The 24,910-nt window shown below is 35.8% G+C and overlaps 2 protein-coding genes across 2 annotated transcripts in view; both read left to right on the plus strand.

The window, feature by feature from the left end:
* Positions 1 to 9,969: 9,969 nt before the first annotated feature.
* On the plus strand, positions 9,970 to 10,281 carry LOC135712975 (histone H4-like). Its single transcript, XM_065236083.1, has one exon. It carries the CDS (start codon positions 9,970 to 9,972, stop codon positions 10,279 to 10,281), a length of 312 nt encoding a protein of 103 aa, XP_065092155.1.
* Positions 10,282 to 14,768: 4,487 nt separating this feature from the next.
* P32 (complement C1q binding protein P32) overlaps positions 14,769 to 24,910 on the plus strand; it is a 38,174-nt gene continuing 28,032 nt past the window's right edge. The window contains exon 1 of the mRNA XM_065236082.1: positions 14,769 to 15,093. Coding sequence (XP_065092154.1) covers positions 14,859 to 15,093 — 235 coding nt within the window. The 5' untranslated portion in view covers positions 14,769 to 14,858. The remainder of the gene's footprint in view (positions 15,094 to 24,910) is intronic.

The following is a 24,910-nucleotide window of genomic DNA, read 5'->3' on the forward strand; positions in this document are numbered from 1 at the left end:
GGCAGTTTATGAGCAAAAAGAGGGACGCACATTTTTGCCTGTGGACTTGGAGACATACTTCAAGTCCCCGCGTACATAGTACGGGCTAGGCAAAAATGTGCCTCTATCTTGAAAACTGTCGCTTTAATGGCCCTTCGCTCATTTTCAACTTCTATTCAATTTTCATACTGCCGTACTCTAACGGAACTATCCACCTACCCTCTTCTAAAGATCATTATCTAGCTAATAAATCATCACACTAAAGCTTCATGTTAGCATTTCCAACCAACTCTGTTTAGCTTTAATTTATTTTCTCAAACAGGAATGAAAGAGTAAAGCGTTTAATTCCTTGAATTATGTTTGCATTATTATTTTGCTCGTAAGGATCTGAAGCCGTACTTTCGTATTAATCTGTTGCGTCAAAACTATTATATAATTTTGTTAATTCTCTTCTTTTCGATCACTTTCCCAATAATAAAACCATTGGCTTTTTTTTAATTATATAAATATTTAATCGAATAGCTGGCAAAATCTTTACAATTCATCTTTAATCGAATAATTGAATTTTAAGACATCCCTTTAAAAAAAAAAATGTAATTTCATGTTTTTGGTGGTCCTTTGAAAATGTCGAACAGTAGAATTGCAACCAGCAAGTGTAACCCAAAAACCAAAAGCGGTGCAACGCTAGTTGTCATTGCTATGGAGGTATGGCGATTGAATTTAAGGGGCTTAAAAGCAGAGGGGTGAAAGTCAGTTCTCTTCATCGATGTCTTCTTTTGATGACCATGACATCAATAACCTATTTCGCACTATTTCTGCTATGCTCTTCTATCATCCAGAACAACAACGAGCCGTCGAGTTATTAACGAAACAGAAAGTTGATGAAGAGAATCGATCAAAATCGCTTGAATCCCTGCTTCCAAGTTTGGTCACAAGATTATAACTCTGGAGAGCATTTTATGAAGTCGTTGAGGGCGGGTGGTTCTGAATATGGCAATGAGTGTGCAAAATGTTACGCAATTGCCTCCTCTCTATTCGCACACGCCCGAAGATCGAAGGCGAATGCCACTTCGACTTGTTTCGTCTACTAACGACTCTCTGATGACAGTAATGGGGAAGTAGCAATGCTACATTGACATGTTTCGTCTAGAATCGATTCTCTGATGACTTTGTTGGGGAAGCGACATAGGCATGTAAGTAATTGGTGGATTTGTTAGTTATTTCGACGCTTTTGGACAATGCTTGACAATTCCCACTTTTTAATGTCTTCTTGTTGAAAGTATTACGTAGAAATATTTATGATCGATTGATGATAAAATTATTGAAATTAGTCCAGGGGCAGCTGAGTTATTAACATTTAAAATCTGTCATAATTTCGTTACATGTTCCATTTTCGGTTTTCACAAAGTGAACCCCCATATAGAAATAACAGACGTAGTCTTACGTCAAAAACTGTTCTGGATTTCGAGAAAACAGGGAGGGATCAAGGGTCCCCAGGGATCAAGTGTGTCTAGTTTCCCCTAATTTCCTTTCGCAGATAATTGACGGATGGATTGATGGATCACCAGGTTTGATTAATTGTATTCATCACGCTGGATTAATCATTGGGAAGCAATGATTAAGGTCGGCTTGATTTTTCGATATTTTTCAAGATAAAACCTGAGTAATGCCCAAAAAAATCAAACAAACTCCATTTCATCCTAAAACAACAAAATAAGAACTACAGATTGAAAACTAAACTGCCTGCAATCGTATGGAATGGGCGGATTATAAGCTTTTGTTTCCTTTTAGAAAAACAGTCCCTAGGCGAGGATCATGCAATCTTCCACTTTTCCTTTTAGGCTTATTCTTGTGGCAAACAATCCTGTCGAGGGTTCGGGATGAAACGGATTTAGCTACAACCAATTTAGTTCGTGGAAATCTCCTTCAGACCTGTGTCATTTACGGAACGTAATTTTTAGAACGAGCAGAAAATAATAATGACCCGGTGCAGTACTGCGATAATTTCAACCAATCTGGCTATTTGTCTCCGTCGAAATGTGGAAGGGGTAAATTGAACGCCAATTTTGATTGTATGGATTCACTTACGTCAAACTCCATTAGGCGAAATGCGATTAGGTAAACAAAAACAATGATGAGAAAATATTCCCAGATTGAATTTTGTTTTATCATAGAATTTTCTTCTGAACTCGATTATAATTAGCCTTACAGTTCTCATTAACCTATCAGAATATCATTCGATTTCCAATGTTGCAAAAACTTAGCTCTTTCCTTCCTCCCAAAAAAATCCGTCCTCATATTCGTGATTTTGTTTTGCATCAATCATCATAAAAATTCATAGAACCCACAACCAACAAATGACCGGAAAAAGAGTTCTTTTAAAATTGTTCACATTTTTAAAATCAACAAAAATGTGGTTTGCAAATTTTCCTGGATGACTTCAAAAAATGTTCTAAATCCTGGAACAAACATGAAATATTGTATGCGGTCTAGGACCTTAAAAACATATGAAAAGATAGGGGCTGGGGTAATTGTCCCCTACTGCCCCCTCGTGTTTCATCCATGGTTTGGTCTATAAGTTTTAATTGAAACTTGAAAACCGAGAATTCTGCTGTGCGTGGCTTTTGTTGATTCCAGTTCAAGCTAAAATTCGGACAAATAATACACATCACTGTCGCCATCTACCCATCCAATCAACATGGCAGAAATACCTGATTGTGTTCGGTTTACGTGACCCCGAATTTCTAATTTCGTACGCAAACATGGATACCACCTCACCGTACCCATCTCAATCGGATGGGCAGCGCCGGGGATTTTCTCTACAATTTACTTTTAATTTAGCCTCTTGACCTGTTCCCTTATTATTATACATGGCTTCAACGCTTTAAAACCCATTTTAATCCAGCTGGATGAACACCAAACTGCGACGGGGCTTGTTTATACAGGCTACCACAGCATGCGACCAACCCATAATAGAAGGTATATCCGCAGTTGGTGACTGTAGGGTAAGGTATAGTTATCCGTCTTTTTCAACTCCTTTATTCAAAAGTGTTCACCCAGAACTACTAGATTAACTGCTAAACTGTCATTAGGTAAGCCGTTGACCAGATTACTCCATGGAGCGTATTACACCCAGTTCCCCTATCGCGTGCTCAGTGCCAATTCCAAAGGGGCAAATAGATGAAAGAATGCATGTTGCTTAGCCAGTAACATGCTCCTGGAGAAAAGAGATGCCATCGATTTTTCAGTCTCCAATGAAACGACGGCGATGGCGATTGCATGGGAACTCAGATGGCGGAAACATTCGCTTGCACTTACGATGATCAATTTTCACACAGGCGATATGGCTGGCCAGACGGGTTTTTATATGGCTCCTTCTAGAGCGTTCCGTTTCGATACGATACCGGGTTATGAAGGAAATTGCTTTAAATGTATAATTTAAAGATCTTGCTACACCAATTAGAATGCTTTGTGTTTTTCTGTTTCTGGAAAATTAGAGCGATAAGCACCGGTTTTACAGAAATTTCAATACTATCAGTTACAATATGATTTACTTACTGGATAATTGATGGTCCGCATGGTTTATGAAACGCCATAAAATGTAGTGTTTAATAAACATTCCCAGAGCAACAAAATCTCTCTGCCGGTGTATGGCCACATAGAGGATTTTTTTTTAAATTAATGTGATCACTTCCTCCTCCCCTTCTTCTTCTCTTCCTTTTACGCTTGTTTTGCGAGTTTTTTGTTGGCTCTCAACTCATGATAGAACTGCTTAACAGCTTTTGTAAACAATGACTTCTTTCGATGATGTCTTGAAAGTCAAGGCTCGCCCACACAAATAAACATCAAAATCAGGTAGGGTAAGACTTCCCCTACCAACGGTAATGTTGGCTTGCGTAGGCGTGATATGTATTCCTAGAAATCATCGAGAGAAGTCATTGTTTACAAAAGCTGTTACGTCCTTATTCCAGCTCTATCTAGAACTCATTTATTTATTTATTTTCTTCATCGGACTATTGATGTCTTAATGAAGTCTGATGGGTAAAAGCCTGTCTGAGTTCTTTTGGTTTTCTCATGCAGGCTTAGAAACCACATATCATTTCTAATTACAAAATTACATTATTTCTTAATTACAAAATGCAATGCAATGCAATGCAGGCACGATAAACATGTCAATAAAAACACACATTAATCGAATTCTATATTAAAAAACGTGGTCATCCTATGGCATGAAGTTGTCTGTGGATCTGTCAAGTCATGGTCCTCATATACTCTTATTTTGGCATTCTGAGCAAACGCCTTTTTTTGATTTTGCTCTAATGTGCCTAGATCCTTCTGGTTTGTAGTTTGTAAACCATTATGTACCATGTTTTTACTGCAATCTTTATCCACCCATCCTATTATTTCTGTCTTTTGGAAAGTCTAACTATTTTCTTTACTAGTACTCTAAATTAGTCATCTATAATTAATTTGTTAGATTGGTTAGAGGGTAACCGAGAAATAGCGATGGGCAAATGATACAACCCGCCGCGCTATTCGGAGGATATAACTCATTTTACATACTTGCGATTTGGTTTTACATAAATATCTGTTTTCTACCAGCCAAATCAGATGAAATAAATTTTGAAGTGCTCCCAACGTTGAAAGTAAACCTCTGTTCCAGGCAAATTTTGCCTTTGCCTAACTCAAGAAAAAAAAATATTAAATAGCATTGATTTTCCACCAAAAAACACAAAACTACCACTCACTCACCTGGTCATATCTCAAAAACTATTTGTCTAAATCATTTACCCTTGGAAACACATATTGTAGAAAAATTTTCCAAAGTGTGGTGAAAATTTGAGCCCAAAATATTAAGAAATAAAAAATTCCGCCCATGGTGAAAATAGGCCATTTTTTGACAATTTGGATACCTGCCGGTAATCAGTCTGTTCACTGTAGTTACTATTACAAAAAAAAAATGTGGGTACACCTATTAGAATAAACATTAAAAAAACCTTCAAATTTACGTTCTAAGATCACGAACAGTTTATTTAGTTGTGGAGTAATCTCTTCTGAAAGTCGAAATTTTTGAAAATCTCGAATATACAGGGTTGTAGCCCAGAAGGATCTAGTCACTTTAGAGCAAAATCAAAAAAGGCGTTTGTTCAGAATGTCAAAATAAGTGTTTTGGCCAAGTTTGGCTCAAATCGGTGACATCGACAACAGGTGGTGTACCCACTTGAGCTGGAATGACCCATATGGCTTTAAGTGATAGCATTGTACTTTTGGACACTCAATGTGAGAATAAAGCCAGTCCACATTAAATTTCCTTCAATATAATTTTTGAAATATTTCACGAACCGCTGAAAGGTTTCACTTATATGACAGTTGAAGCTCTCCACTTTATTTCGTGATACAACCTGTTTACATTCTTGTTCAGTTTGGTAAAATAGCGTCGAATCAAGTGGAAGTACGCAAATGCACTTTGTACGAACGGGAGCAAAATCCAACGTTTTCGTGCCTCATCAATAAGCTAAAATGGATCGGATGGATCGACAAATGGACCAGAAGGTGGTAGCCATAATACAGAAACATCCAAAACTTTCAGTCCGTAATGTGGCTCGCAAAGTTGGAAAATCAAAATCATATGTACAGATAGTGAAGCAGAGGCATGGGCACAAGGCGATCAAAGTGAAAAAGGTGCCCAATAGTAATGATAAGCAAAATTTCACTGCAAAAAGTATAAATTTTTGTATCATAATGAACTCGAAGATTTTTAACAGCTTCCGGGTTTGGCTTTTTATACTGCAATGCAAAGGAATGCCGTTACCGAGTGTTTCCGGACAAAGAAGCTTTCGAAATTTCATCTATATCAGCAAAGATGTGTACAAATGCGATTGCTACCTTTCATCAGAAGTCACGACACTCCAGCTCTGTTTTGGCCTGATTTGGTCTCTTGCAAAGTCCTTCCTGGAATGCTATTATGCACAAGAGGTCAAATACGTGCCAAAAACAACCAATTCGCCAAAATGTCGAGAACTTCACCCAATAGAAAGGTATTGGGCTCTGGTTATGTGGAAACTATTCGAAACAAAGAGGAAAGTACTAAGGTATCTGAGGATACTGTACGGAACCTAATGGCGGATATCCCACAAAAAAGTTCGAGAATTTTACTGACAAAAGAATTAACATTCAAATAATAATTAAATTTGCCATCGATATAAGTCTACTTTACTGAAATAAACAATCGGTTTTGTTGTATTATGTGTAGATTTTTTCCCGACATTATATTATAGCGAATTTGTTTATTATCCATGTGCGAACCCACGCTTATTGTCAGAACGAACCTCAACCCGAGCCAGGTTACAAAAACAAACGTTAACACTGACGTTTGGAAGGCAACAAGTAGACCCAATCTTGATACCCGATCCAGGTTGGAGCTGAATCAAAAAAAAAAATTCGCTATACATATGTCACATGATGCTGCGTGATTTTTCTTAGCCTTGCTGAGGTGCGATTGAATGATGTGATGCGGCGGTCCAGTGAATTGAAAAAGGAAAAAAAGGTTTAACACGCAATAGAGTACAGTCGAGATCGCTTAAAATATGTGCAATTTTCGTGCCATAATACTCGATCCTGATCGAAAATCATGGTTGAGACTTTCGAGGAAGTTATTCTAGTGTACACACATTGAAATATAAATATCACCACGACGTTTTTCCCATAATTAGAGATCAATAATTATCCTTTATCTACATTACTTCTTATAACATGTTCTGAAATGGGGTAAATATCAAACCAGGGTAACATTATTTTGACTTTTGGTACCATTTAAATTACAGCACTAGAAAGTAAAAAAAGAACGATTTTAGTCATAGTGAAATTTTATTTCTCAAAACACAACCTGAAGGAGTACTTAGTAATGTGTGTACGAAACGTGGAAAGGCTTTATTCCAAGAGCACCACTCTTTAAAGCTGTCAATCAGGTGCTGCAGCTACAGGTAATCCGTAAAGCATCGCCTAATCATGTAAATCTTGATATCGTCTGCATAAAACGATTGGATACCAGTTGGAAAGGTCAATCCAATCTCGTTAATGAAAATCATGAAAAGCAACGGACCCAAGATGCTGCCTTGACGGACACCTAGTATCTAGTACAAAAAGCTGTCCAAAATAAGAAAACATTTTTTTGAAGTTTTTTATGTTCTTCTATGTTTAATGTAGACTTAAATATATGCTGCACAAAGTGACAACGATTGAAATACTTTAAATGATGTTTAAAACTTTAGGGAAGTGTTTAAAATTGACATAATTGAAACCAATATTTGTTTCAAAAACGAACTGTTTAGCAACAGCCCTTATCAGACGTAAAAAAATAATCTTTGGTCAAAATTTCTCAGAAAATGAGTTCCTTGTATTCATTGTCAATTAGTGGATGGATACCAGTCTCAATATTGTAATGGTTTTGCTTGTTTTAAAGTTTGATCAAATGTGTTCATTAAGTATTGTTAAAAAGTAGTCAAGTGGTTAGATCATACTATATATGGACGAATGAAACTTCAAGTTGGCATGAATACAGTGAGCCTTTTGAAAACCGTATTTTCTACATCGGTATAGACCAAATTTGGAAATATTAAATTATTTTTTGACGTTGGATAACGTCTTTCGGCAACATACGGGGGTACAAAATTGAAAACAGTCATTTTGGATGAGTTACGAAGAACGATAATAACTCAACCGTCTCTCGATAGATTTACGAGATAATGGCATCAATCGATTGGAAATATTTCTAGCAATTTGCTGAATGTTTCAAAACTATTGATTTCATTCTGTAAACTATTGAAAAATGGTTAAAAGTAAACCATTGTCTAAAGATGGTGAAAATCGATTGATTTTTTTATATTCTTATACTTTCTCCAACCGAGACATCAGATGCGAGTATCTGACACCTCTGATATTTTCTGTTCTACTATATAAGCGTCCAACAAGGTCGCCCGTTCCATCATTGTCTATCCGATCGTCGACCCAGCAGCAGAGCAGCAGAGCAGCAGTACCAGAGCAGCGGAAGCAGAGCAACGGCAGCAGAGCAGCGGCAGCAGAGCAGCGGCAGCAGAGCAGCGGCAGCAGAGCCTGGGGGCGAAAGGGCAACTACGCCGAGTGCGTTGGTGCCAGTGCTCCGGTATACTGGGCCACCGTCATGGAATGCCCAGCTGCTGCAGTTCTCAGTCGGTCGTATTCACCGTCTGCTCCGCAAGGGCAACTACGCCGAGCGCGTTGGAAAAATGGCCCTTTTCAGGGCCACAACATTATCAAGAAAGAGTTTAACGATTAATTTTCTAATTGCGAAGATTCAGCAGAGCCATATTTTATCTCGAAAAATAGTTTTAAAATTTTTAACAACGAGAATCTTGAAAACATAATAAAATTTACTTAGAAAGTACCATATGTTATTTTCTAGTGGATTGGGCAAAGACCTTTTCACTTTGATGCTACATGAAAATAAAGTGAAATTCATTTCCAAATCATATACCGGACCCGGTTTGTTTTCAAAATCTCGAAAACAAACCCCCGCACACGTTCTACTTCGTTACTTCTAGACTAACATTTGAAAGGGGCGGAAGTGCCAAAATGTAAACAAACCATATTTTGGCACATATAGAGAGAACAGTTCACAAACTACTCGATAAACACGAAAAAGTAGAAGAAAATATCACTTCATATCATCAAAAACGTTTCTTCTTACATGGCGTATTTCCAACTTTCAACTCGATGATGCAACTGGTTGTTACGCCTTGCACCAGAACAACGAATTATATTGTTTTGATATGCCAAACGTATTGATTCTGTAGTATCTAGTCACGCCCGATTCATTTGAAACGCATCCGATTGATATTTCACGTGTAAACAACGAACAAAAAGAAGACCAAAAAAAATCTCCGGGCGTAATTCCACTCTCACAAAATTTACGAACGAAGAACCAAGGCGGAACAACAACAAAAAATCCCGATAGTGTACTTCCACGGCGTATCACCAGTGTTGGCAGTTCAAAGTGTGGAAGATCTGGGGGGTAACAACATGTATGAAATTATCAGAGCGTATGATGTTTTCTTCTCAATTTCACGACAAAGAAAACTTTTTTTGAGTTTTTAGTTATGCATGATGATAGATTACACTATTAACTATATGTCAAGCTTATAAAATCATCCAGAAAATGGAAAGTCGTGAAATAGGATTAATTTTTAGGTCATCAAAATTCGGAAGCGATTTTCTCGATATGGTTTTTTTGGAGTTCCGCCCTTTTCAAATGTTAGTCTAGACTTAATCTAGACTAGAACGGAACGAAAGGTCACTTCAACTCTTTTGAATTATTGTGGTGGCCCTGAAAAGGGCCGGTTTTGTTAAGATACGACGAGCCAGCTGGATGTCCTTCGGCATGATAGTGACGCGCTTGGCGTGGATGGCACACAGATTGGTATCCTCGAACAGACCGACCAGATAGGCCTCGCTAGCTTACTGCAGAGCCATAACAGCTGAGCTCTGGAAGCGCAGATCGGTCTTGAAGTCCTGGGCAATCTCACGGACCAGACGTTGGAAAGGCAACTTTCGGATCGGCAGTTCGGTGGATTTCTGATAGCGACGGATCTCACGCAAGGCGACGGTGCCTGGCCGGTAGCGATGGGGCTTTTTTACTACTCCGGTGGCTGGAGCGCTCCTGCGAGCGGCCTTCGTTGCCAACTGCGAGGAGCCTTTCCTCCAGTGGACTTGCGAGCGGTCTGCTGAGCTGGTTGTGATGTGTATGCAATGAAAGCACACTGTGGAATAAAAAATAAAAATCACTTCCATTCTGTTTTATAACATGCGTTTGCTGTGTTCAACCAATCAGAAACGATGAAAGAACAAGAACACAACAACTAACCAAAAGAATTTAACCCTCGAGTAGCCAAAATTTGGAATTTTTGTTCACTTTTGTTTCAACCTTCATCGACGTTATAATTGTCATACTAGAAGATGACTGGACGCGGCAAGGGTGGAAAAGGACTTGGCAAAGGAGGAGCCAAGCGTCACCGAAAAGTGTTGCGTGACAACATCCAGGGCGTCACTAAACCTGCAATCCGTCGTTTGGCTCGTCGTGGTGGAGTTAAGAGAATTTCCGGTCTCATTTACGAAGAAACCAGAGGAGTGCTGAAGGTATTTCTGGAAAACTTTATTCGTGACGCCGTTACTTACACCGAATATGCGAAAAGGAAGACTGTCACCGCCATGGATGTCGTTTACGCTCTGAAGCGGCAGGGACGTACTCTGTACGGATTCGGGGGTTAATTTAGTATCATCCACTCAGAACAAAAAAAACGGCCCTTTTCAGGGCCACCATATGAAATTAATAGGTGTTTTAGAATTGACTTTCTTGCCAGAATGTGAAAGGTTAAAGTGATGTGATGGAGCGTTCATCAATCTGCGGGTGTTAAGCTTAAATCAACGTAGGTCCTGCTGGTTACCGCTACTAATCCAGTACCGACAATATTCTGCATACATTTTGCTGTGGTAGTTCCAGATACGTCGTGCACTTCCGGAATCGAGAGAAGAAATTAATGAAAACGCCTGAGAAAAATTTTAATTAAGGTATTTATCTTTGCATAATCAAATAAGCTGTTATCGGAATTTTAAAGATAAATAGTTAAGGTATCAGCTCACCAGTAACAAAAATGGCTGAGGTCAGCATCATTCATACAATATCAAACTCTTTCATCATTCATTAGACACAAGCAGCATCTTCTCGTGACAAAACCTTCAATAGTAGCTATTGAAAAAATTACAGGGGCATTTACATTTTTAAAATATGTGAGAATAATAGTTTCTCTGTGTATCTGCTTTCATTAAAAGTGAACATTTGTATTGTGAATGCTATAAATATACCTCCAAACAGGATGCTGAAAAACGTTTAGATCAATTCAATTGAATTTCAAACAATGCTCAATGTTTCAGAAAATAACAGCAAATAGTTGAAAATCAATTTCAAATTTCTCAAGTAAATACTTTGATTGTGGCATAAAACTGAACCCTTAGGCCTAAGCTGGATTTTTCCTGTGTTACACTGTGTATAACTAAGGCTACACGACAAATTATGATTATCTTCTTCCAGCAAAATTGTTTGCTGAAAATTGACCAGCAAAAATATGTTGAAAGCAGATATTTTTTTATTACTTTGATTAAAATTTAATCAAAGTTATTGCTGTAAAAATGAATAATGTCAAACGAGCTGTCAAGTAGATTTGTATATTTTTTTCGGTGTAGTTGCATGATCTTTTGCCAAACTGTACAAGCAAAGTATTTTTTAGCAGAAATTTTCTGCTGTTAGAAAAGGCTTTATCTTTCCTAATTACTATAGTACCTATACGGTAATAAAATATAATATACACAATTAAGTACAACACATAACAGACGTTATCCAACGCCAACCCTGCGGTCGTATCTAGTATACAACCCTTCCAACGTTTTTTCATTTGTTTTGATAAAAAATTGAAATTAGGGTAGGATGGTGCAAAACGCACCGTTTAAGCAAAATCGTCAATGGCTGGCGAATGGAAGCTAAAATCAAGAAGAAAGTAATGGCGTTTGGTTCATTACCATGTTTTCTACAAAGATCTTGTGATTTAGAACTACAAAAGGATGATTTTCCATGACTTTCAAGGTATTTTTTAAATTGCTTCCAAAATGATAGCGGGGCAAAACGCCTGATTCATGATGCAATATGCACCACAACATTGGGACAAGACGCACGACAACAATGGCCAAAACGCACCACAACATTGGGGTAAAATGCACCCCATGGTAAACAAACCATAACCCCTGCAAGTAGATAATGCAAAGGGATGCGGTATTTCAAATGATTATTTCTTTATGTTACATCAAAAATAAGGTCTCAAAATCTCAATAGAATGTTAAACTGTGATTCATCAAGTAAAATATCTAAAAAATATACGAAACGTAAATTTTTTAATTTTTTTTTGTGATACATGATGATAAAAGCTTAATTTACAGTCGATGATTTTAACAACTGTGTCCTGTTTTGCACAAAATGCAATTTTTTTAAGGAATCAGTAGGTCAATACATGATTTTATGATCAAGAATTATTTGTTAAACCTCCAGTTGAAAACAATCACAAACCATTACCCGGAAAATGCATCTGAGGAAAAGTTATCGCTGTTTTTCTATAAGTGGGCATTTTACCCCAGGGGTGCATTATGGGCTGTTCTCCCTTACCTGCTCCAGATTCATTCTCGGATTCATTTAACTGGAGCTGAAGACGACTGAAATTCGTCTCTTCGTGCAATTCCTACTTACCTTAATACATATCGGCCGGTGTTTTACAATAATTTCGCCGTTTCTTAGAGCGTTTACTCCGACACGGCTGGCATATTTTTTAAGTCCCGGATTTGGTTGACTGAGTGGCTTTTACTCAGTTTGACATTTTTCGTTTACACAGATTTTGACAACCTACACTGATAAAACAGCAAAGATTTTATTTATGTGATTTCACACATAACTTTCATGAAACACTCCACACATAAATTTTATAACCAACTCATAAGCTTCATGTGTATTACATATGCGAAGTATGTGTGTTTCAAATAACCGTCATGTGAAATGACATATGGGAAAAAATTATGTGTGGGCACACATAAAACAAATTTACTCCCGACTTAAGGCCTGTATAGAGATCGAAGTGAAGCGAAAAATTCATACAAAATACTTAATTTTTCACCTGCGCGAAAAACGCAATTGGCAAATATTTCGCTTCGCTTTGAACTGTAAACAGATGCGATCCAGCGAAATCTTATTTTGTGGATCGTATCTTTTTCGCTTACGTTCATTTTTTTTCGCGCATGCAGCGCTAGCGAACCCGCATAAACGCGAACCATAAATTGACCTTACCTAAAATGGTTAAAAATTGTTTATAATCCCTGCTAAACTTTAACTGAAATGGTTATGGAACTTTACATGAACGTTTAATGATAAAGTTTTAACCTTATGTATTATGGTTTTTTGGAACTGGACCTTACAAATAATGGGTTGTTAAGAACTATTACCGTTCCAAATTCTTGTTTTCTCCATACATTTTCGGAAAGAGAACTATATTAGAACCTTTTAACTTATGGTTTGAGAACTTTAATGGCAATGGTTATGGTAGTCAGTAAGGTCCACGAATGGTTTTGTAACATCGATCAACTTTATGTTGAATATATCGCGAATTGGTTGCCTGTAATTTACTGATTACCAATTCACGATACAAAACCATTAATGGACCTTACTGACAACCATAACCATTACCATTAATGTTCTCAAATCATAAGTAAAAACGTTCTTATATAGTTCTTTTTCTGAAAATGTATGGAGAAAACAAGAATTTGGAATGGTAATGGTTCTTAACAACCCATTATTTGTAAGGTCCAGTTCCAAAAAACCATAATACATAAGGTTGAAACTTTATCATTTAACGTTCATGTAAAGTTCCATAACCATTTCAGTTAAAGTTTAGCAGGGATTATAAACAATTTTTAACCATTTTAGGTAAGGTCAATTTATGGTTCGCGTTTATGCGGGAAAAGAGCAGCAGGTAAGCGAAAAGTTGACGTATCGAGAAAGAGCGTATCTGTCAGATTTTCACTTCACCGGAGGTGTAAACTGACCGATTTCGTTTCACATGAACTGTAAACTGCGAAAAAAGGAAACTGGAAAATGTTCCACAAACATTTTTTCACAACCTTTTTCGCTAGCGAAATTTCATGATTTTTCGCGTGCTTCAATTTTCGTTTCGCTTCGATCTGTATACTAGGCTTTAACAGGGGAATTTCAAAATGAAGACGGAAAACCAGTATGTAAACATTGTGGAAAAATTTGAAGGTGAAATTTGAGGAAAAATTGTGTAAGATTATGATTTTGACTTGAATTCTAATTTCAGTAACCGTCGATATTAAGTTGTGTGCTAGGTGCTTCAAACGGGACAATTTGAAGTTTCCGGATTCATGGATTCATGGTATCGCAAGAGCAGCCCATAGAATCTTCTCAAAACTCCTCCGCTGCTTTGTTATAACGGAGCGAAAATCGTGCCTTTTTATCGTGAACGATTACATGAAGCCGGACTTCCAGATCATTCTTATTCGACACATAATGGAGGGACCGGTTGTGTCCGGACACGAAGGCATCCGCCTTTTATGAGCTCGAGTGTATTGTATTCCTATTTCGTGGTATTTATTAAAATTATTCTGCGTTGTTGAACGATTTAATAAATATATTTTATTATATTCTCATTGTATTCTACAATATATTCCGAACATTTTAAATTAATTTATCATAATCAATAACAAAAAGAAAGGCTAATTAAATTCATTTGTAACTAGCTTTAATTATCATGTATGACCACACATAAAACTTATTCAATGGCGAATGAAACTAATTATGTGTCTCACACATAAATATTATTTGTGACATCACATTGCAAAAATTTATGTGTGTGGCACATAATCGAAATATGAGCAATTTTACGCAATTTTATCAGTGTAATGCATCAGACGAAATTGAGTACGATCGACTCACCCGGTGAGTAAGCTGAAGTAAGCGTGTAGCTTCAGTTTAGACCGATGTGGGTGGATTATAGTCAAATTTGGGTAGTTTTGACATAGTGTGTATCTCTCCCTCTGAGTATTTCTAGTTGTGATCGATGTGGTTGGATTCTACCCAAATCTAGGTAGTTTTGAAATAGAGTGTTGGCCTTTACTCATTGGTACTCATCGTAATCGTGGTCGAAATCAGAAGTTACAAGATCATAATATTAAATTATTAATTTTTATTATATTTCAACAAAACATCTGCTTTCTATCAACAAGAAGATTTTCAAATGAATATCTTAACTAAAGCTTTTCGGGTCCAATTACCATCGATGAAGCAATTTTCGAGCTCGATAGCATCTGCTAAAAACCTAGCTGGTAAACGTGAATTCACCAGAAATATTTGGTACATGTGCCGGTCAGAAAACGTCAATGGAACGCGTGCTGCCTTTTCCCAGGAATTTTTGAGTCATAACATCAGATGTTCCTGCGAATGTACAGGATTGAAACACATCCATACTAAGGGTAAGCTGCCTTATAATATAATAGTGATTACATAATCATAACCTTTGGGTGGCAACCCATTCGAGAATAAAGATTCGTGAATCGATAAAATTAGGAAATATTATTGTGAAACCGGGAATCTAGATAAAAAAAATGTTTGACCCTAATGTTGGTAAGCTCCAACCGGTATTATCCACGGATTAGATTCTGAAGTTTCAGGCTGTTCTGGTGGCGAAGTCGATGTTAATCAATACGATCCTTCACAAAAATTTGGCATATCCTTCAATCAGGGCCGGTTGTAAAAGTATTACAAGCACAAGTGCAAGTACTTAATAAAGTATGGGTTTTGATGGGTTGATTGATTAGTTGAATTAGAGATTTCAATAATTTATTAAATTAGACTAATGAGATATCATAATCATCAAAAAAATTAAATAAGAAACTTCAAAAAGTCTAATAACATTAGGTAGATGAACAAAATAATTAGGATGCGGGGGTCCGCTTAGGGAGGCAACTAACCTTTAAAGTTGTAGAATAAATCTTCCTATTTAGTCTTGAACTTCAATAAGAAAACGCAAGCAGACCAATAGTATTAAGCAAATTAACAAGGAGAGGAATTGTTTAGGAAATAAGTAATATTAGAGGTATTTGACAATTAATAACTTTTAATTTTTTGTAGGTATTGTTTTCCCCTGAGTTTATTGTACTCGATTACTATATTATTCACTCATTATGCGAAATCTCTGGTATATGTGGTTAAAGCATTTGAGTTAACTTATTTCTTTTTGTTCATTTGTAAACAGCAGTCAATACAGGGTGGCCAGGGAAACCAGGAATACCGGGAAATATCCAGGAACTTGAAAGGTAACTGGGAAATACCCGGGAATTCGACGAGAGCACCGGGAAAAATAAATTTACAATACCATAGGAACAAATTTGTAAACCTAAATTTCAGAATAAACCATTAAAACAGAGTGATTCTTTACCAAATGAATGTCTAGCTCTATTTGCTGTATAATTATCTACAGTTTCTCCTCTTATTGTTTTTAGAATTTAATCCCTCAGCAAAATTTAAATTAATTTTTGTCGATTCAATTTCAGATGTAAAGTGCTTGGGCATTAAAAGAAAATATTGAAGATGCTCGACCTTGAAAACAATAATTGTAAAAACTGAATGTGAACTATTCTTTTCCGTGGTTTTAATTTTTCGTTTTCAATTCTAAATTAAAATAACCATGCAATTTTATTCAAAATTTTCATGATATGAATTCCAGAATTAACTTGGAATTCTGTTTTAAATTATCATAAAATTTTTCTGATATTAACAAGAAAACACTCCGCTTAATAATTACCGTTGTTTTTTTTATTTTCTTGAAACTTCTTGTAAGAATTTGATTGGAATTCTTCTTAGAATTCCCTTGAACCTATTCGGAGACTTAGATTGCTATTAAAATCTTTTCAAAATTTTCTTTTAACTCTATTAAAAACAGCAGAAATCTTTCGAAATTTTGTTTAGAAACCCCTTGGAGTATTTTAAAGAATTTTTTTAAACAATAATAACAATAATTGAAATTCTTCAATCATTCTTCTTAAAATTCACGATTCACACTCGCGATCCCAAAATCTCCGAATTACGTAGGAGTTTTCCTTAATGTTTTCTTTTCACAACTCCTGAAATCTTCCAAAATTATCTAAGAATCCAATTTAGAACTTTTTAGAGCATCCTTCTCTCCAAATTCGTCTAACAATTTCTAAGCACTTCAAGTCAGAATGATTCTGAAATTCTGCTCAGAACTTCTCCTTCGAAAATTATGTGGGATTCCTTCTCAATATTTGTGTGAAATCAACACTTTCACTACTTTTAAATTTTACTAAAAATTTCAGGGTTTGTCCGCAAGATTCTATAATTTGTTCTTTAATTTGTTATAAGCTTGTTAGTATAGGTTAATTTTCGTGATGCAATATTTGGAGAAAAATAATTACGAATTTGAAAATATTTCAAGATCACAGGATTGAAAAAATTTATCAGGTTTCAAATGCTTCCTAGTCTCAGAGCCTTGACAATTATGACTCAAGTATGATTTATTTTTTCAAATCTGCGATCTTGGGAAATTTTACAAAATCGTTAATTATTTTTTCTCCAAATATTGTATCACGAAAATTTCGAAGAAAAGTTCTATTTTCAGACTCTACACAAATGTCAAAGCCCCAGAATCTTGGGAATCTTCGTAAATCACTATTTGTATCCTTTCAGTAATATTCTTCAAGTATTGGTCTATTGGATGTGGGTATTAAATTTCATGAACCATGTTTAGTTTCGCGTTGAGCGAGTTCCAACGTCAGTACGTTTTACATATTATTTTTTTCGTATTTAACTTCGTACATTAGCAGCGCCGGTGGTGTAGTGGTAAGCCTGATTAACTCTCATCCCAGCAGGCGTGGGTTCAATCCCAGTCGGCGCCGCCGGGATGTTCTGAGGCATAATATCTACGATCACACCTTCCTTCGGAACGGAAGTAAAGCCGTTGGTCCTCGGTTCATGAGTTGATGGGTCGATAGGTAGGGTCCAGGTGCGGGAGCTGCCTCCCTGGCGTCGGTAGCATTGGTGCTCAGCACGGAAAACAAGATCGACGGAAAACAAGTCAAAGACAAGACAGAAAAAAAACTTGTACATCAGCCCGAGTACTGAAAGGCTAATATTTATGTTAGTATAGACAACGGAGTGAAGACACATTTTCTTTTTCCGATATCCCTAACAATTTCTTCTAATTCTCATTTGTATCAAGATCATTTTTGTTGAAACATTTTTTAATTAAATCTCTTATTTTCCACAATTCTGTCTTATCACCTATTCATCCAGATAGCATTTGGCCTAGTGGCTTTAATCTCTGTTACTCAATAAATTCTAGGGTTTTGAAATCATAAGATGTATCAACCTTAAAAAAGTGTGAGCTTTCAAAGTATCGCGAAAGATCAATGATTTGCACGCAGAAAAAAATATTTTAAACGTAATAATATTTGACGTAAAATTAATAAGAATTTCATTTTGTTTTGGCTGCAAAAAGAAATCATTATTATTTCAACAATCCAGTATCTTTGTGTCTAAAAACTAATGGATTGTTAAATCAAAAAGAAAATCTTTTCGAATTTACAAGGACTCATGGTTTTGACGTAAGCTATCAAATTTGGCAACTGGGTCAACAAAAAAATATGTTTGTTTTTTAAAGAGATTTCTTGTTGATTCAATCAAATTTATTTTATTAAGCCTGAAAATATACGCAGTAGAAATAAAAATATGTTTATTGATTCAATAATAATTTGCGATTATTATACCCTGGTGTATAATGGATGGTGTGAATATTCACATCAGTGACATGGCCCCTGACCCCCTTGTACATCATAAAATGAAAATGAAAATGAAATAATAATTTGCGATTATTATTATGTTTTGTTTTCTTTTTTGTAACAAACAGAATTCCAATTGAGTTTAAAAAACCTTTCTGAGGCATAAAACCTCTCCGGTTCATGAGTTGATCGGTCGATAGGTAGGGTCCAGGTGTGGTAGCTGCCTTCCTGGCGTCGGGAGCATTGGTACTCAGTACGGAAAACAAAATCGACGGAAGAAAAAAAAATCAAGAAAAAAAAACTGTTTATATTTAGCAACTGCAGCATACTTACTTACCTCAAGTCTCAAGATTTTCGGAAATCTTGCACTTATTTCCCGAAATTCACACATATTTAAGTGAATCAAACCAGAACAGTTTTGTGTTGTTGTTTACATTTTTGTCCGGGAACAAGGGAATGGTTGGTAGTTATTTTTGCCCGGGGAACGGACACAACAAATAAATGCTAAATTAAAATTAACTATTGTTGGCTTAATAAAAGAATATTGTTATTTTTACAATAGTTGCAGTTGAAAAGTGGCTTATTGAAACAAAAAGAATCTTATTTTGAATTTATTTGAATAAGTATTATCGAAACAATAAAATGCAATATAATTTCAACCGGAATTGTTTGTTTAATGCAAATAAAGTTTTTTTTTGTTCAATGTAAACAATTTTCTGTCCGTGTGTTTGGAATACATTAAGTGACGCATAGAGTTCAATTTTTACTTTCAGCTTGAAAAATACTTTCTGTAATTTTGCTTTTATTTTTTTTTCACAAATAACTACCGAAAATTTACAGTTGGCCGCCTTTTTAAAAAAGATTTGAACCGGGAAAAACCGGGAATTTTTAATGAAAATTCACTGGCCACCGTGTCAATATTAATCTATGAACTGAACCCTACGTGACTGTAATCGATCTTTTATTATTTATTTCCATTTCGTCAAGCCAGTGTAGACTACAATGATTATAACAATGTTTACTTACATACTATGCATTAATTCTATTCTGTTTTAGCTTAGTTTTTATTTGCTGCTTGGACATAGTGATGTCCATAGTTCCGAAATGCAAGTTATATAGGCGCATCATTCGATTGATTGGGCTATTTTTTGCATAGTTTGTTCTGTACGATTTTTCTGAAAATAAATTCCGTGTTCTAAGATATCGACAAGGTGTGTAAAAGTTTAATTGTGCGAGAATTTCTGCCGAATCTATGCGCATTGAAATAATGTCGTTGATGAAGAAACGCATTTCCTTAAGCGTTTGTATATTGATGAGCATGTAGCGCGCTTCATAAGATGGTAATGGAAATGCAGTCCAATTCAATTTACGTGAAGCATATAAAAGGAATTGTTTTTGGACAGATTATATGCGTTCTTCGTGTATGGAAATGTATGGATTCCATACTAGGTGGCAGTATTCCAGAATTGGCCTTACATATGTGGTTTATAACAGCTTAATAGTGTATGGGTCTTCGAAATTATGACTGAACCTTTTGATGAAGCCTAGCATTCTGTTTGCTTTACTAATGATAGTATTATAATGTTCTATAAAAGTTCGTTTGGAGTCTAGGATTACACCTAGATCTCTTACAATTTTGCTTTTTTCTACTATTTGGTTGCCTAATGATATTTCAATATGCGGCGTTTCAATTTTTCTGCTAAATGCTATTGCAGTACATTTTTTTTAAGTATGTAGGAAATGTCGTTTATGTACAAAATAAAAAGAAGTGGGCCTAAATGTGAACCCTGGGGTACCCCAGAGGTGACTGAAATTGGTTCTGAAAGTTTATTTTGAAAGCGAACTATTTGTTTACGATGTGTTAGGTATGATTGAAGCCAATTCAAAAGTCCAGGCTCCATTCCTATTTTCTGCAATTTGAGGATTAATAATGGTATGTCGATGCGGTCAAATGCTTTACTGAAGTCGGTGTATAGCGCTTCAACGTGCTTGCCACTGTCCAACGCTTTAAAAAAGCCGTGCTGTTTACTTGTAATTAGATTTTTCACCTGCTGAAAAATATTGCCGTTTACGATTGATTCAAAAAGTTTTGGAATGCAAGAAAAAATAATAGCAGTTGTTGTTGTTGTTGTTGTTGTTGTTGTTGTTGTTGTTGTTGTTGTTGTTGTTGTTGTTGTTGTTGTTGTTGTTGTTGTTGTTGTTGTTGTTGTTGTTGTTGTTGTTGTTGTTGTTGTTGTTGTTGTTGTTGTTGTTGTTGTTGTTGTTGTTGTTGTTGTTGTTGTTGTTGTTGTTGTTGTTGTTGTTGTTGTTGTTGTTGTTGTTGTTGTTGTTGTTGTTGTTGTTGTTGTTGTTGTTGTTGTTGTTGTTGTTGTTGTTGTTGTTGTTGTTGTTGTTGTTGTTGTTGTTGTTGTTGTTGTTGTTGTTGTTGTTGTTGTTGTTGTTGTTGTTGTTGTTGTTGTTGTTGTTGTTGTTGTTGTTGTTGTTGTTGTTGTTGTTGTTGTTGTTGTTGTTGTTGTTGTTGTTGTTGTTGTTGTTGTTGTTGTTGTTGTTGTTGTTGTTGTTGTTGTTGTTGTTGTTGTTGTTGTTGTTGTTGTTGTTGTTGTTGTTGTTGTTGTTGTTGTTGTTGTTGTTGTTGTTGTTGTTGTTGTTGTTGTTGTTGTTGTTGTTGTTGTTGTTGTTGTTGTTGTTGTTGTTGTTGTTGTTGTTGTTGTTGTTGTTGTTGTTGTTGTTGTTGTTGTTGTTGTTGTTGTTGTTGTTGTTGTTGTTGTTGTTGTTGTTGTTGTTGTTGTTGTTGTTGTTGTTGTTGTTGTTGTTGTTGTTGTTGTTGTTGTTGTTGTTGTTGTTGTTGTTGTTGTTGTTGTTGTTGTTGTTGTTGTTGTTGTTGTTGTTGTTGTTGTTGTTGTTGTTGTTGTTGTTGTTGTTGTTGTTGTTGTTGTTGTTGTTGTTGTTGTTGTTGTTGTTGTTGTTGTTGTTGTTGTTGTTGTTGTTGTTGTTGTTGTTGTTGTTGTTGTTGTTGTTGTTGTTGTTGTTGTTGTTGTTGTTGTTGTTGTTGTTGTTGTTGTTGTTGTTGTTGTTGTTGTTGTTGTTGTTGTTGTTGTTGTTGTTGTTGTTGTTGTTGTTGTTGTTGTTGTTGTTGTTGTTGTTGTTGTTGTTGTTGTTGTTGTTGTTGTTGTTGTTGTTGTTGTTGTTGTTGTTGTTGTTGTTGTTGTTGTTGTTGTTGTTGTTGTTGTTGTTGTTGTTGTTGTTGTTGTTGTTGTTGTTGTTGTTGTTGTTGTTGTTGTTGTTGTTGTTGTTGTTGTTGTTGTTGTTGTTGTTGTTGTTGTTGTTGTTGTTGTTGTTGTTGTTGTTGTTGTTGTTGTTGTTGTTGTTGTTGTTGTTGTTGTTGTTGTTGTTGTTGTTGTTGTTGTTGTTGTTGTTGTTGTTGTTGTTGTTGTTGTTGTTGTTGTTGTTGTTGTTGTTGTTGTTGTTGTTGTTGTTGTTGTTGTTGTTGTTGTTGTTGTTGTTGTTGTTGTTGTTGTTGTTGTTGTTGTTGTTGTTGTTGTTGTTGTTGTTGTTGTTGTTGTTGTTGTTGTTGTTGTTGTTGTTGTTGTTGTTGTTGTTGTTGTTGTTGTTGTTGTTGTTGTTGTTGTTGTTGTTGTTGTTGTTGTTGTTGTTGTTGTTGTTGTTGTTGTTGTTGTTGTTGTTGTTGTTGTTGTTGTTGTTGTTGTTGTTGTTGTTGTTGTTGTTGTTGTTGTTGTTGTTGTTGTTGTTGTTGTTGTTGTTGTTGTTGTTGTTGTTGTTGTTGTTGTTGTTGTTGTTGTTGTTGTTGTTGTTGTTGTTGTTGTTGTTGTTGTTGTTGTTGTTGTTGTTGTTGTTGTTGTTGTTGTTGTTGTTGTTGTTGTTGTTGTTGTTGTTGTTGTTGTTGTTGTTGTTGTTGTTGTTGTTGTTGTTGTTGTTGTTGTTGTTGTTGTTGTTGTTGTTGTTGTTGTTGTTGTTGTTGTTGTTGTTGTTGTTGTTGTTGTTGTTGTTGTTGTTGTTGTTGTTGTTGTTGTTGTTGTTGTTGTTGTTGTTGTTGTTGTTGTTGTTGTTGTTGTTGTTGTTGTTGTTGTTGTTGTTGTTGTTGTTGTTGTTGTTGTTGTTGTTGTTGTTGTTGTTGTTGTTGTTGTTGTTGTTGTTGTTGTTGTTGTTGTTGTTGTTGTTGTTGTTGTTGTTGTTGTTGTTGTTGTTGTTGTTGTTGTTGTTGTTGTTGTTGTTGTTGTTGTTGTTGTTGTTGTTGTTGTTGTTGTTGTTGTTGTTGTTGTTGTTGTTGTTGTTGTTGTTGTTGTTGTTGTTGTTGTTGTTGTTGTTGTTGTTGTTGTTGTTGTTGTTGTTGTTGTTGTTGTTGTTGTTGTTGTTGTTGTTGTTGTTGTTGTTGTTGTTGTTGTTGTTGTTGTTGTTGTTGTTGTTGTTGTTGTTGTTGTTGTTGTTGTTGTTGTTGTTGTTGTTGTTGTTGTTGTTGTTGTTGTTGTTGTTGTTGTTGTTGTTGTTGTTGTTGTTGTTGTTGTTGTTGTTGTTGTTGTTGTTGTTGTTGTTGTTGTTGTTGTTGTTGTTGTTGTTGTTGTTGTTGTTGTTGTTGTTGTTGTTGTTGTTGTTGTTGTTGTTGTTGTTGTTGTTGTTGTTGTTGTTGTTGTTGTTGTTGTTGTTGTTGTTGTTGTTGTTGTTGTTGTTGTTGTTGTTGTTGTTGTTGTTGTTGTTGTTGTTGTTGTTGTTGTTGTTGTTGTTGTTGTTGTTGTTGTTGTTGTTGTTGTTGTTGTTGTTGTTGTTGTTGTTGTTGTTGTTGTTGTTGTTGTTGTTGTTGTTGTTGTTGTTGTTGTTGTTGTTGTTGTTGTTGTTGTTGTTGTTGTTGTTGTTGTTGTTGTTGTTGTTGTTGTTGTTGTTGTTGTTGTTGTTGTTGTTGTTGTTGTTGTTGTTGTTGTTGTTGTTGTTGTTGTTGTTGTTGTTGTTGTTGTTGTTGTTGTTGTTGTTGTTGTTGTTGTTGTTGTTGTTGTTGTTGTTGTTGTTGTTGTTGTTGTTGTTGTTGTTGTTGTTGTTGTTGTTGTTGTTGTTGTTGTTGTTGTTGTTGTTGTTGTTGTTGTTGTTGTTGTTGTTGTTGTTGTTGTTGTTGTTGTTGTTGTTGTTGTTGTTGTTGTTGTTGTTGTTGTTGTTGTTGTTGTTGTTGTTGTTGTTGTTGTTGTTGTTGTTGTTGTTGTTGTTGTTGTTGTTGTTGTTGTTGTTGTTGTTGTTGTTGTTGTTGTTGTTGTTGTTGTTGTTGTTGTTGTTGTTGTTGTTGTTGTTGTTGTTGTTGTTGTTGTTGTTGTTGTTGTTGTTGTTGTTGTTGTTGTTGTTGTTGTTGTTGTTGTTGTTGTTGTTGTTGTTGTTGTTGTTGTTGTTGTTGTTGTTGTTGTTGTTGTTGTTGTTGTTGTTGTTGTTGTTGTTGTTGTTGTTGTTGTTGTTGTTGTTGTTGTTGTTGTTGTTGTTGTTGTTGTTGTTGTTGTTGTTGTTGTTGTTGTTGTTGTTGTTGTTGTTGTTGTTGTTGTTGTTGTTGTTGTTGTTGTTGTTGTTGTTGTTGTTGTTGTTGTTGTTGTTGTTGTTGTTGTTGTTGTTGTTGTCTGGCTTTTTCCTTTTCTTTTTCCTGCAGTCGACAGGAACGCTGTTTGGTGTCAAATGCAGTCCAGTCGCGTTCCCATATTTTTTATTTCCTAGCATTCGCCAGCTGGGGGCTGGTTCGTCACTGACGTTCTGCAGTTCAATTTCTATGTTGGTACATGCAATTGGATTGCAATTGCAAGTATGTACTGCTTCAGAAATGGTTTTTGCCATTTCTTCCATATGTGCTTTTACATCGGAAGCTAGAATAGCATTTGAGTCCGCTAAGTCGTTCTTAATTTCCATAATTAATTGTGGACTTAGGTCAATTGAGTGCACTGCTGCTGTTGTTGTTGATGTGATGGCTTCTACTGCTGCTGTTGCTGCCGAGTTGACCGCCTTTTCTACAGCGATCCAGGCGTCTGTTGGAGGTGCACGGAACTTCCCATAAAATGTTCTCACAATGCGCTAATGTTCATGTAACTTCCCTTACGTTTCTTAAATTTGCATGAACCCCTTGGAACATTGCTGAAGTTTTCGGAAATTGCGTGAGTTTATCGAAACTCCTTTAAAATTTCAGCGATTTACTTGAAATTAATTGATCTGTCCTGATGTTCTCGGAGCTTCCTAAAGTTCTCTCAATTCTCCTGAAACTAATGCAACTGTCATGAAAACCATTAAATTTTCCAGAAGATCTTTGGACTTAAGAAGTATCCAAAATATTTAAGAAGTTTCCTCAAGTTCACTGGAGTTCGCTGGACCGGGTTTTAGAATTTTAACAGAAGTTATTGAACCATTCTTTAATTTATCGAAACTTACTCAAAAGTCTGGACTTTTCTGAAGTTTCAGAACTTCCTGCAGCTAGTGTGGATCCACAATCAAAATCTGGAAGCATTCCTGAAGTTCCGGG

Source organism: Ochlerotatus camptorhynchus, unplaced genomic scaffold, assembly GCF_037179485.1.
Source record: "Ochlerotatus camptorhynchus isolate MF236.1 unplaced genomic scaffold, CSIRO-AGI_Acam_v1.1 ptg000527l, whole genome shotgun sequence".
NCBI lineage: Eukaryota > Metazoa > Arthropoda > Insecta > Diptera > Culicidae > Ochlerotatus > Ochlerotatus camptorhynchus.

Excerpts from the sequence above, each read along its gene's own strand:
- LOC135712975 (XM_065236083.1), top strand. The coding sequence starts at position 9,970 with ATGACTGGACGCGGCAAGGGTGGAAAAGGACTTGGCAAAGGAGGAGCC.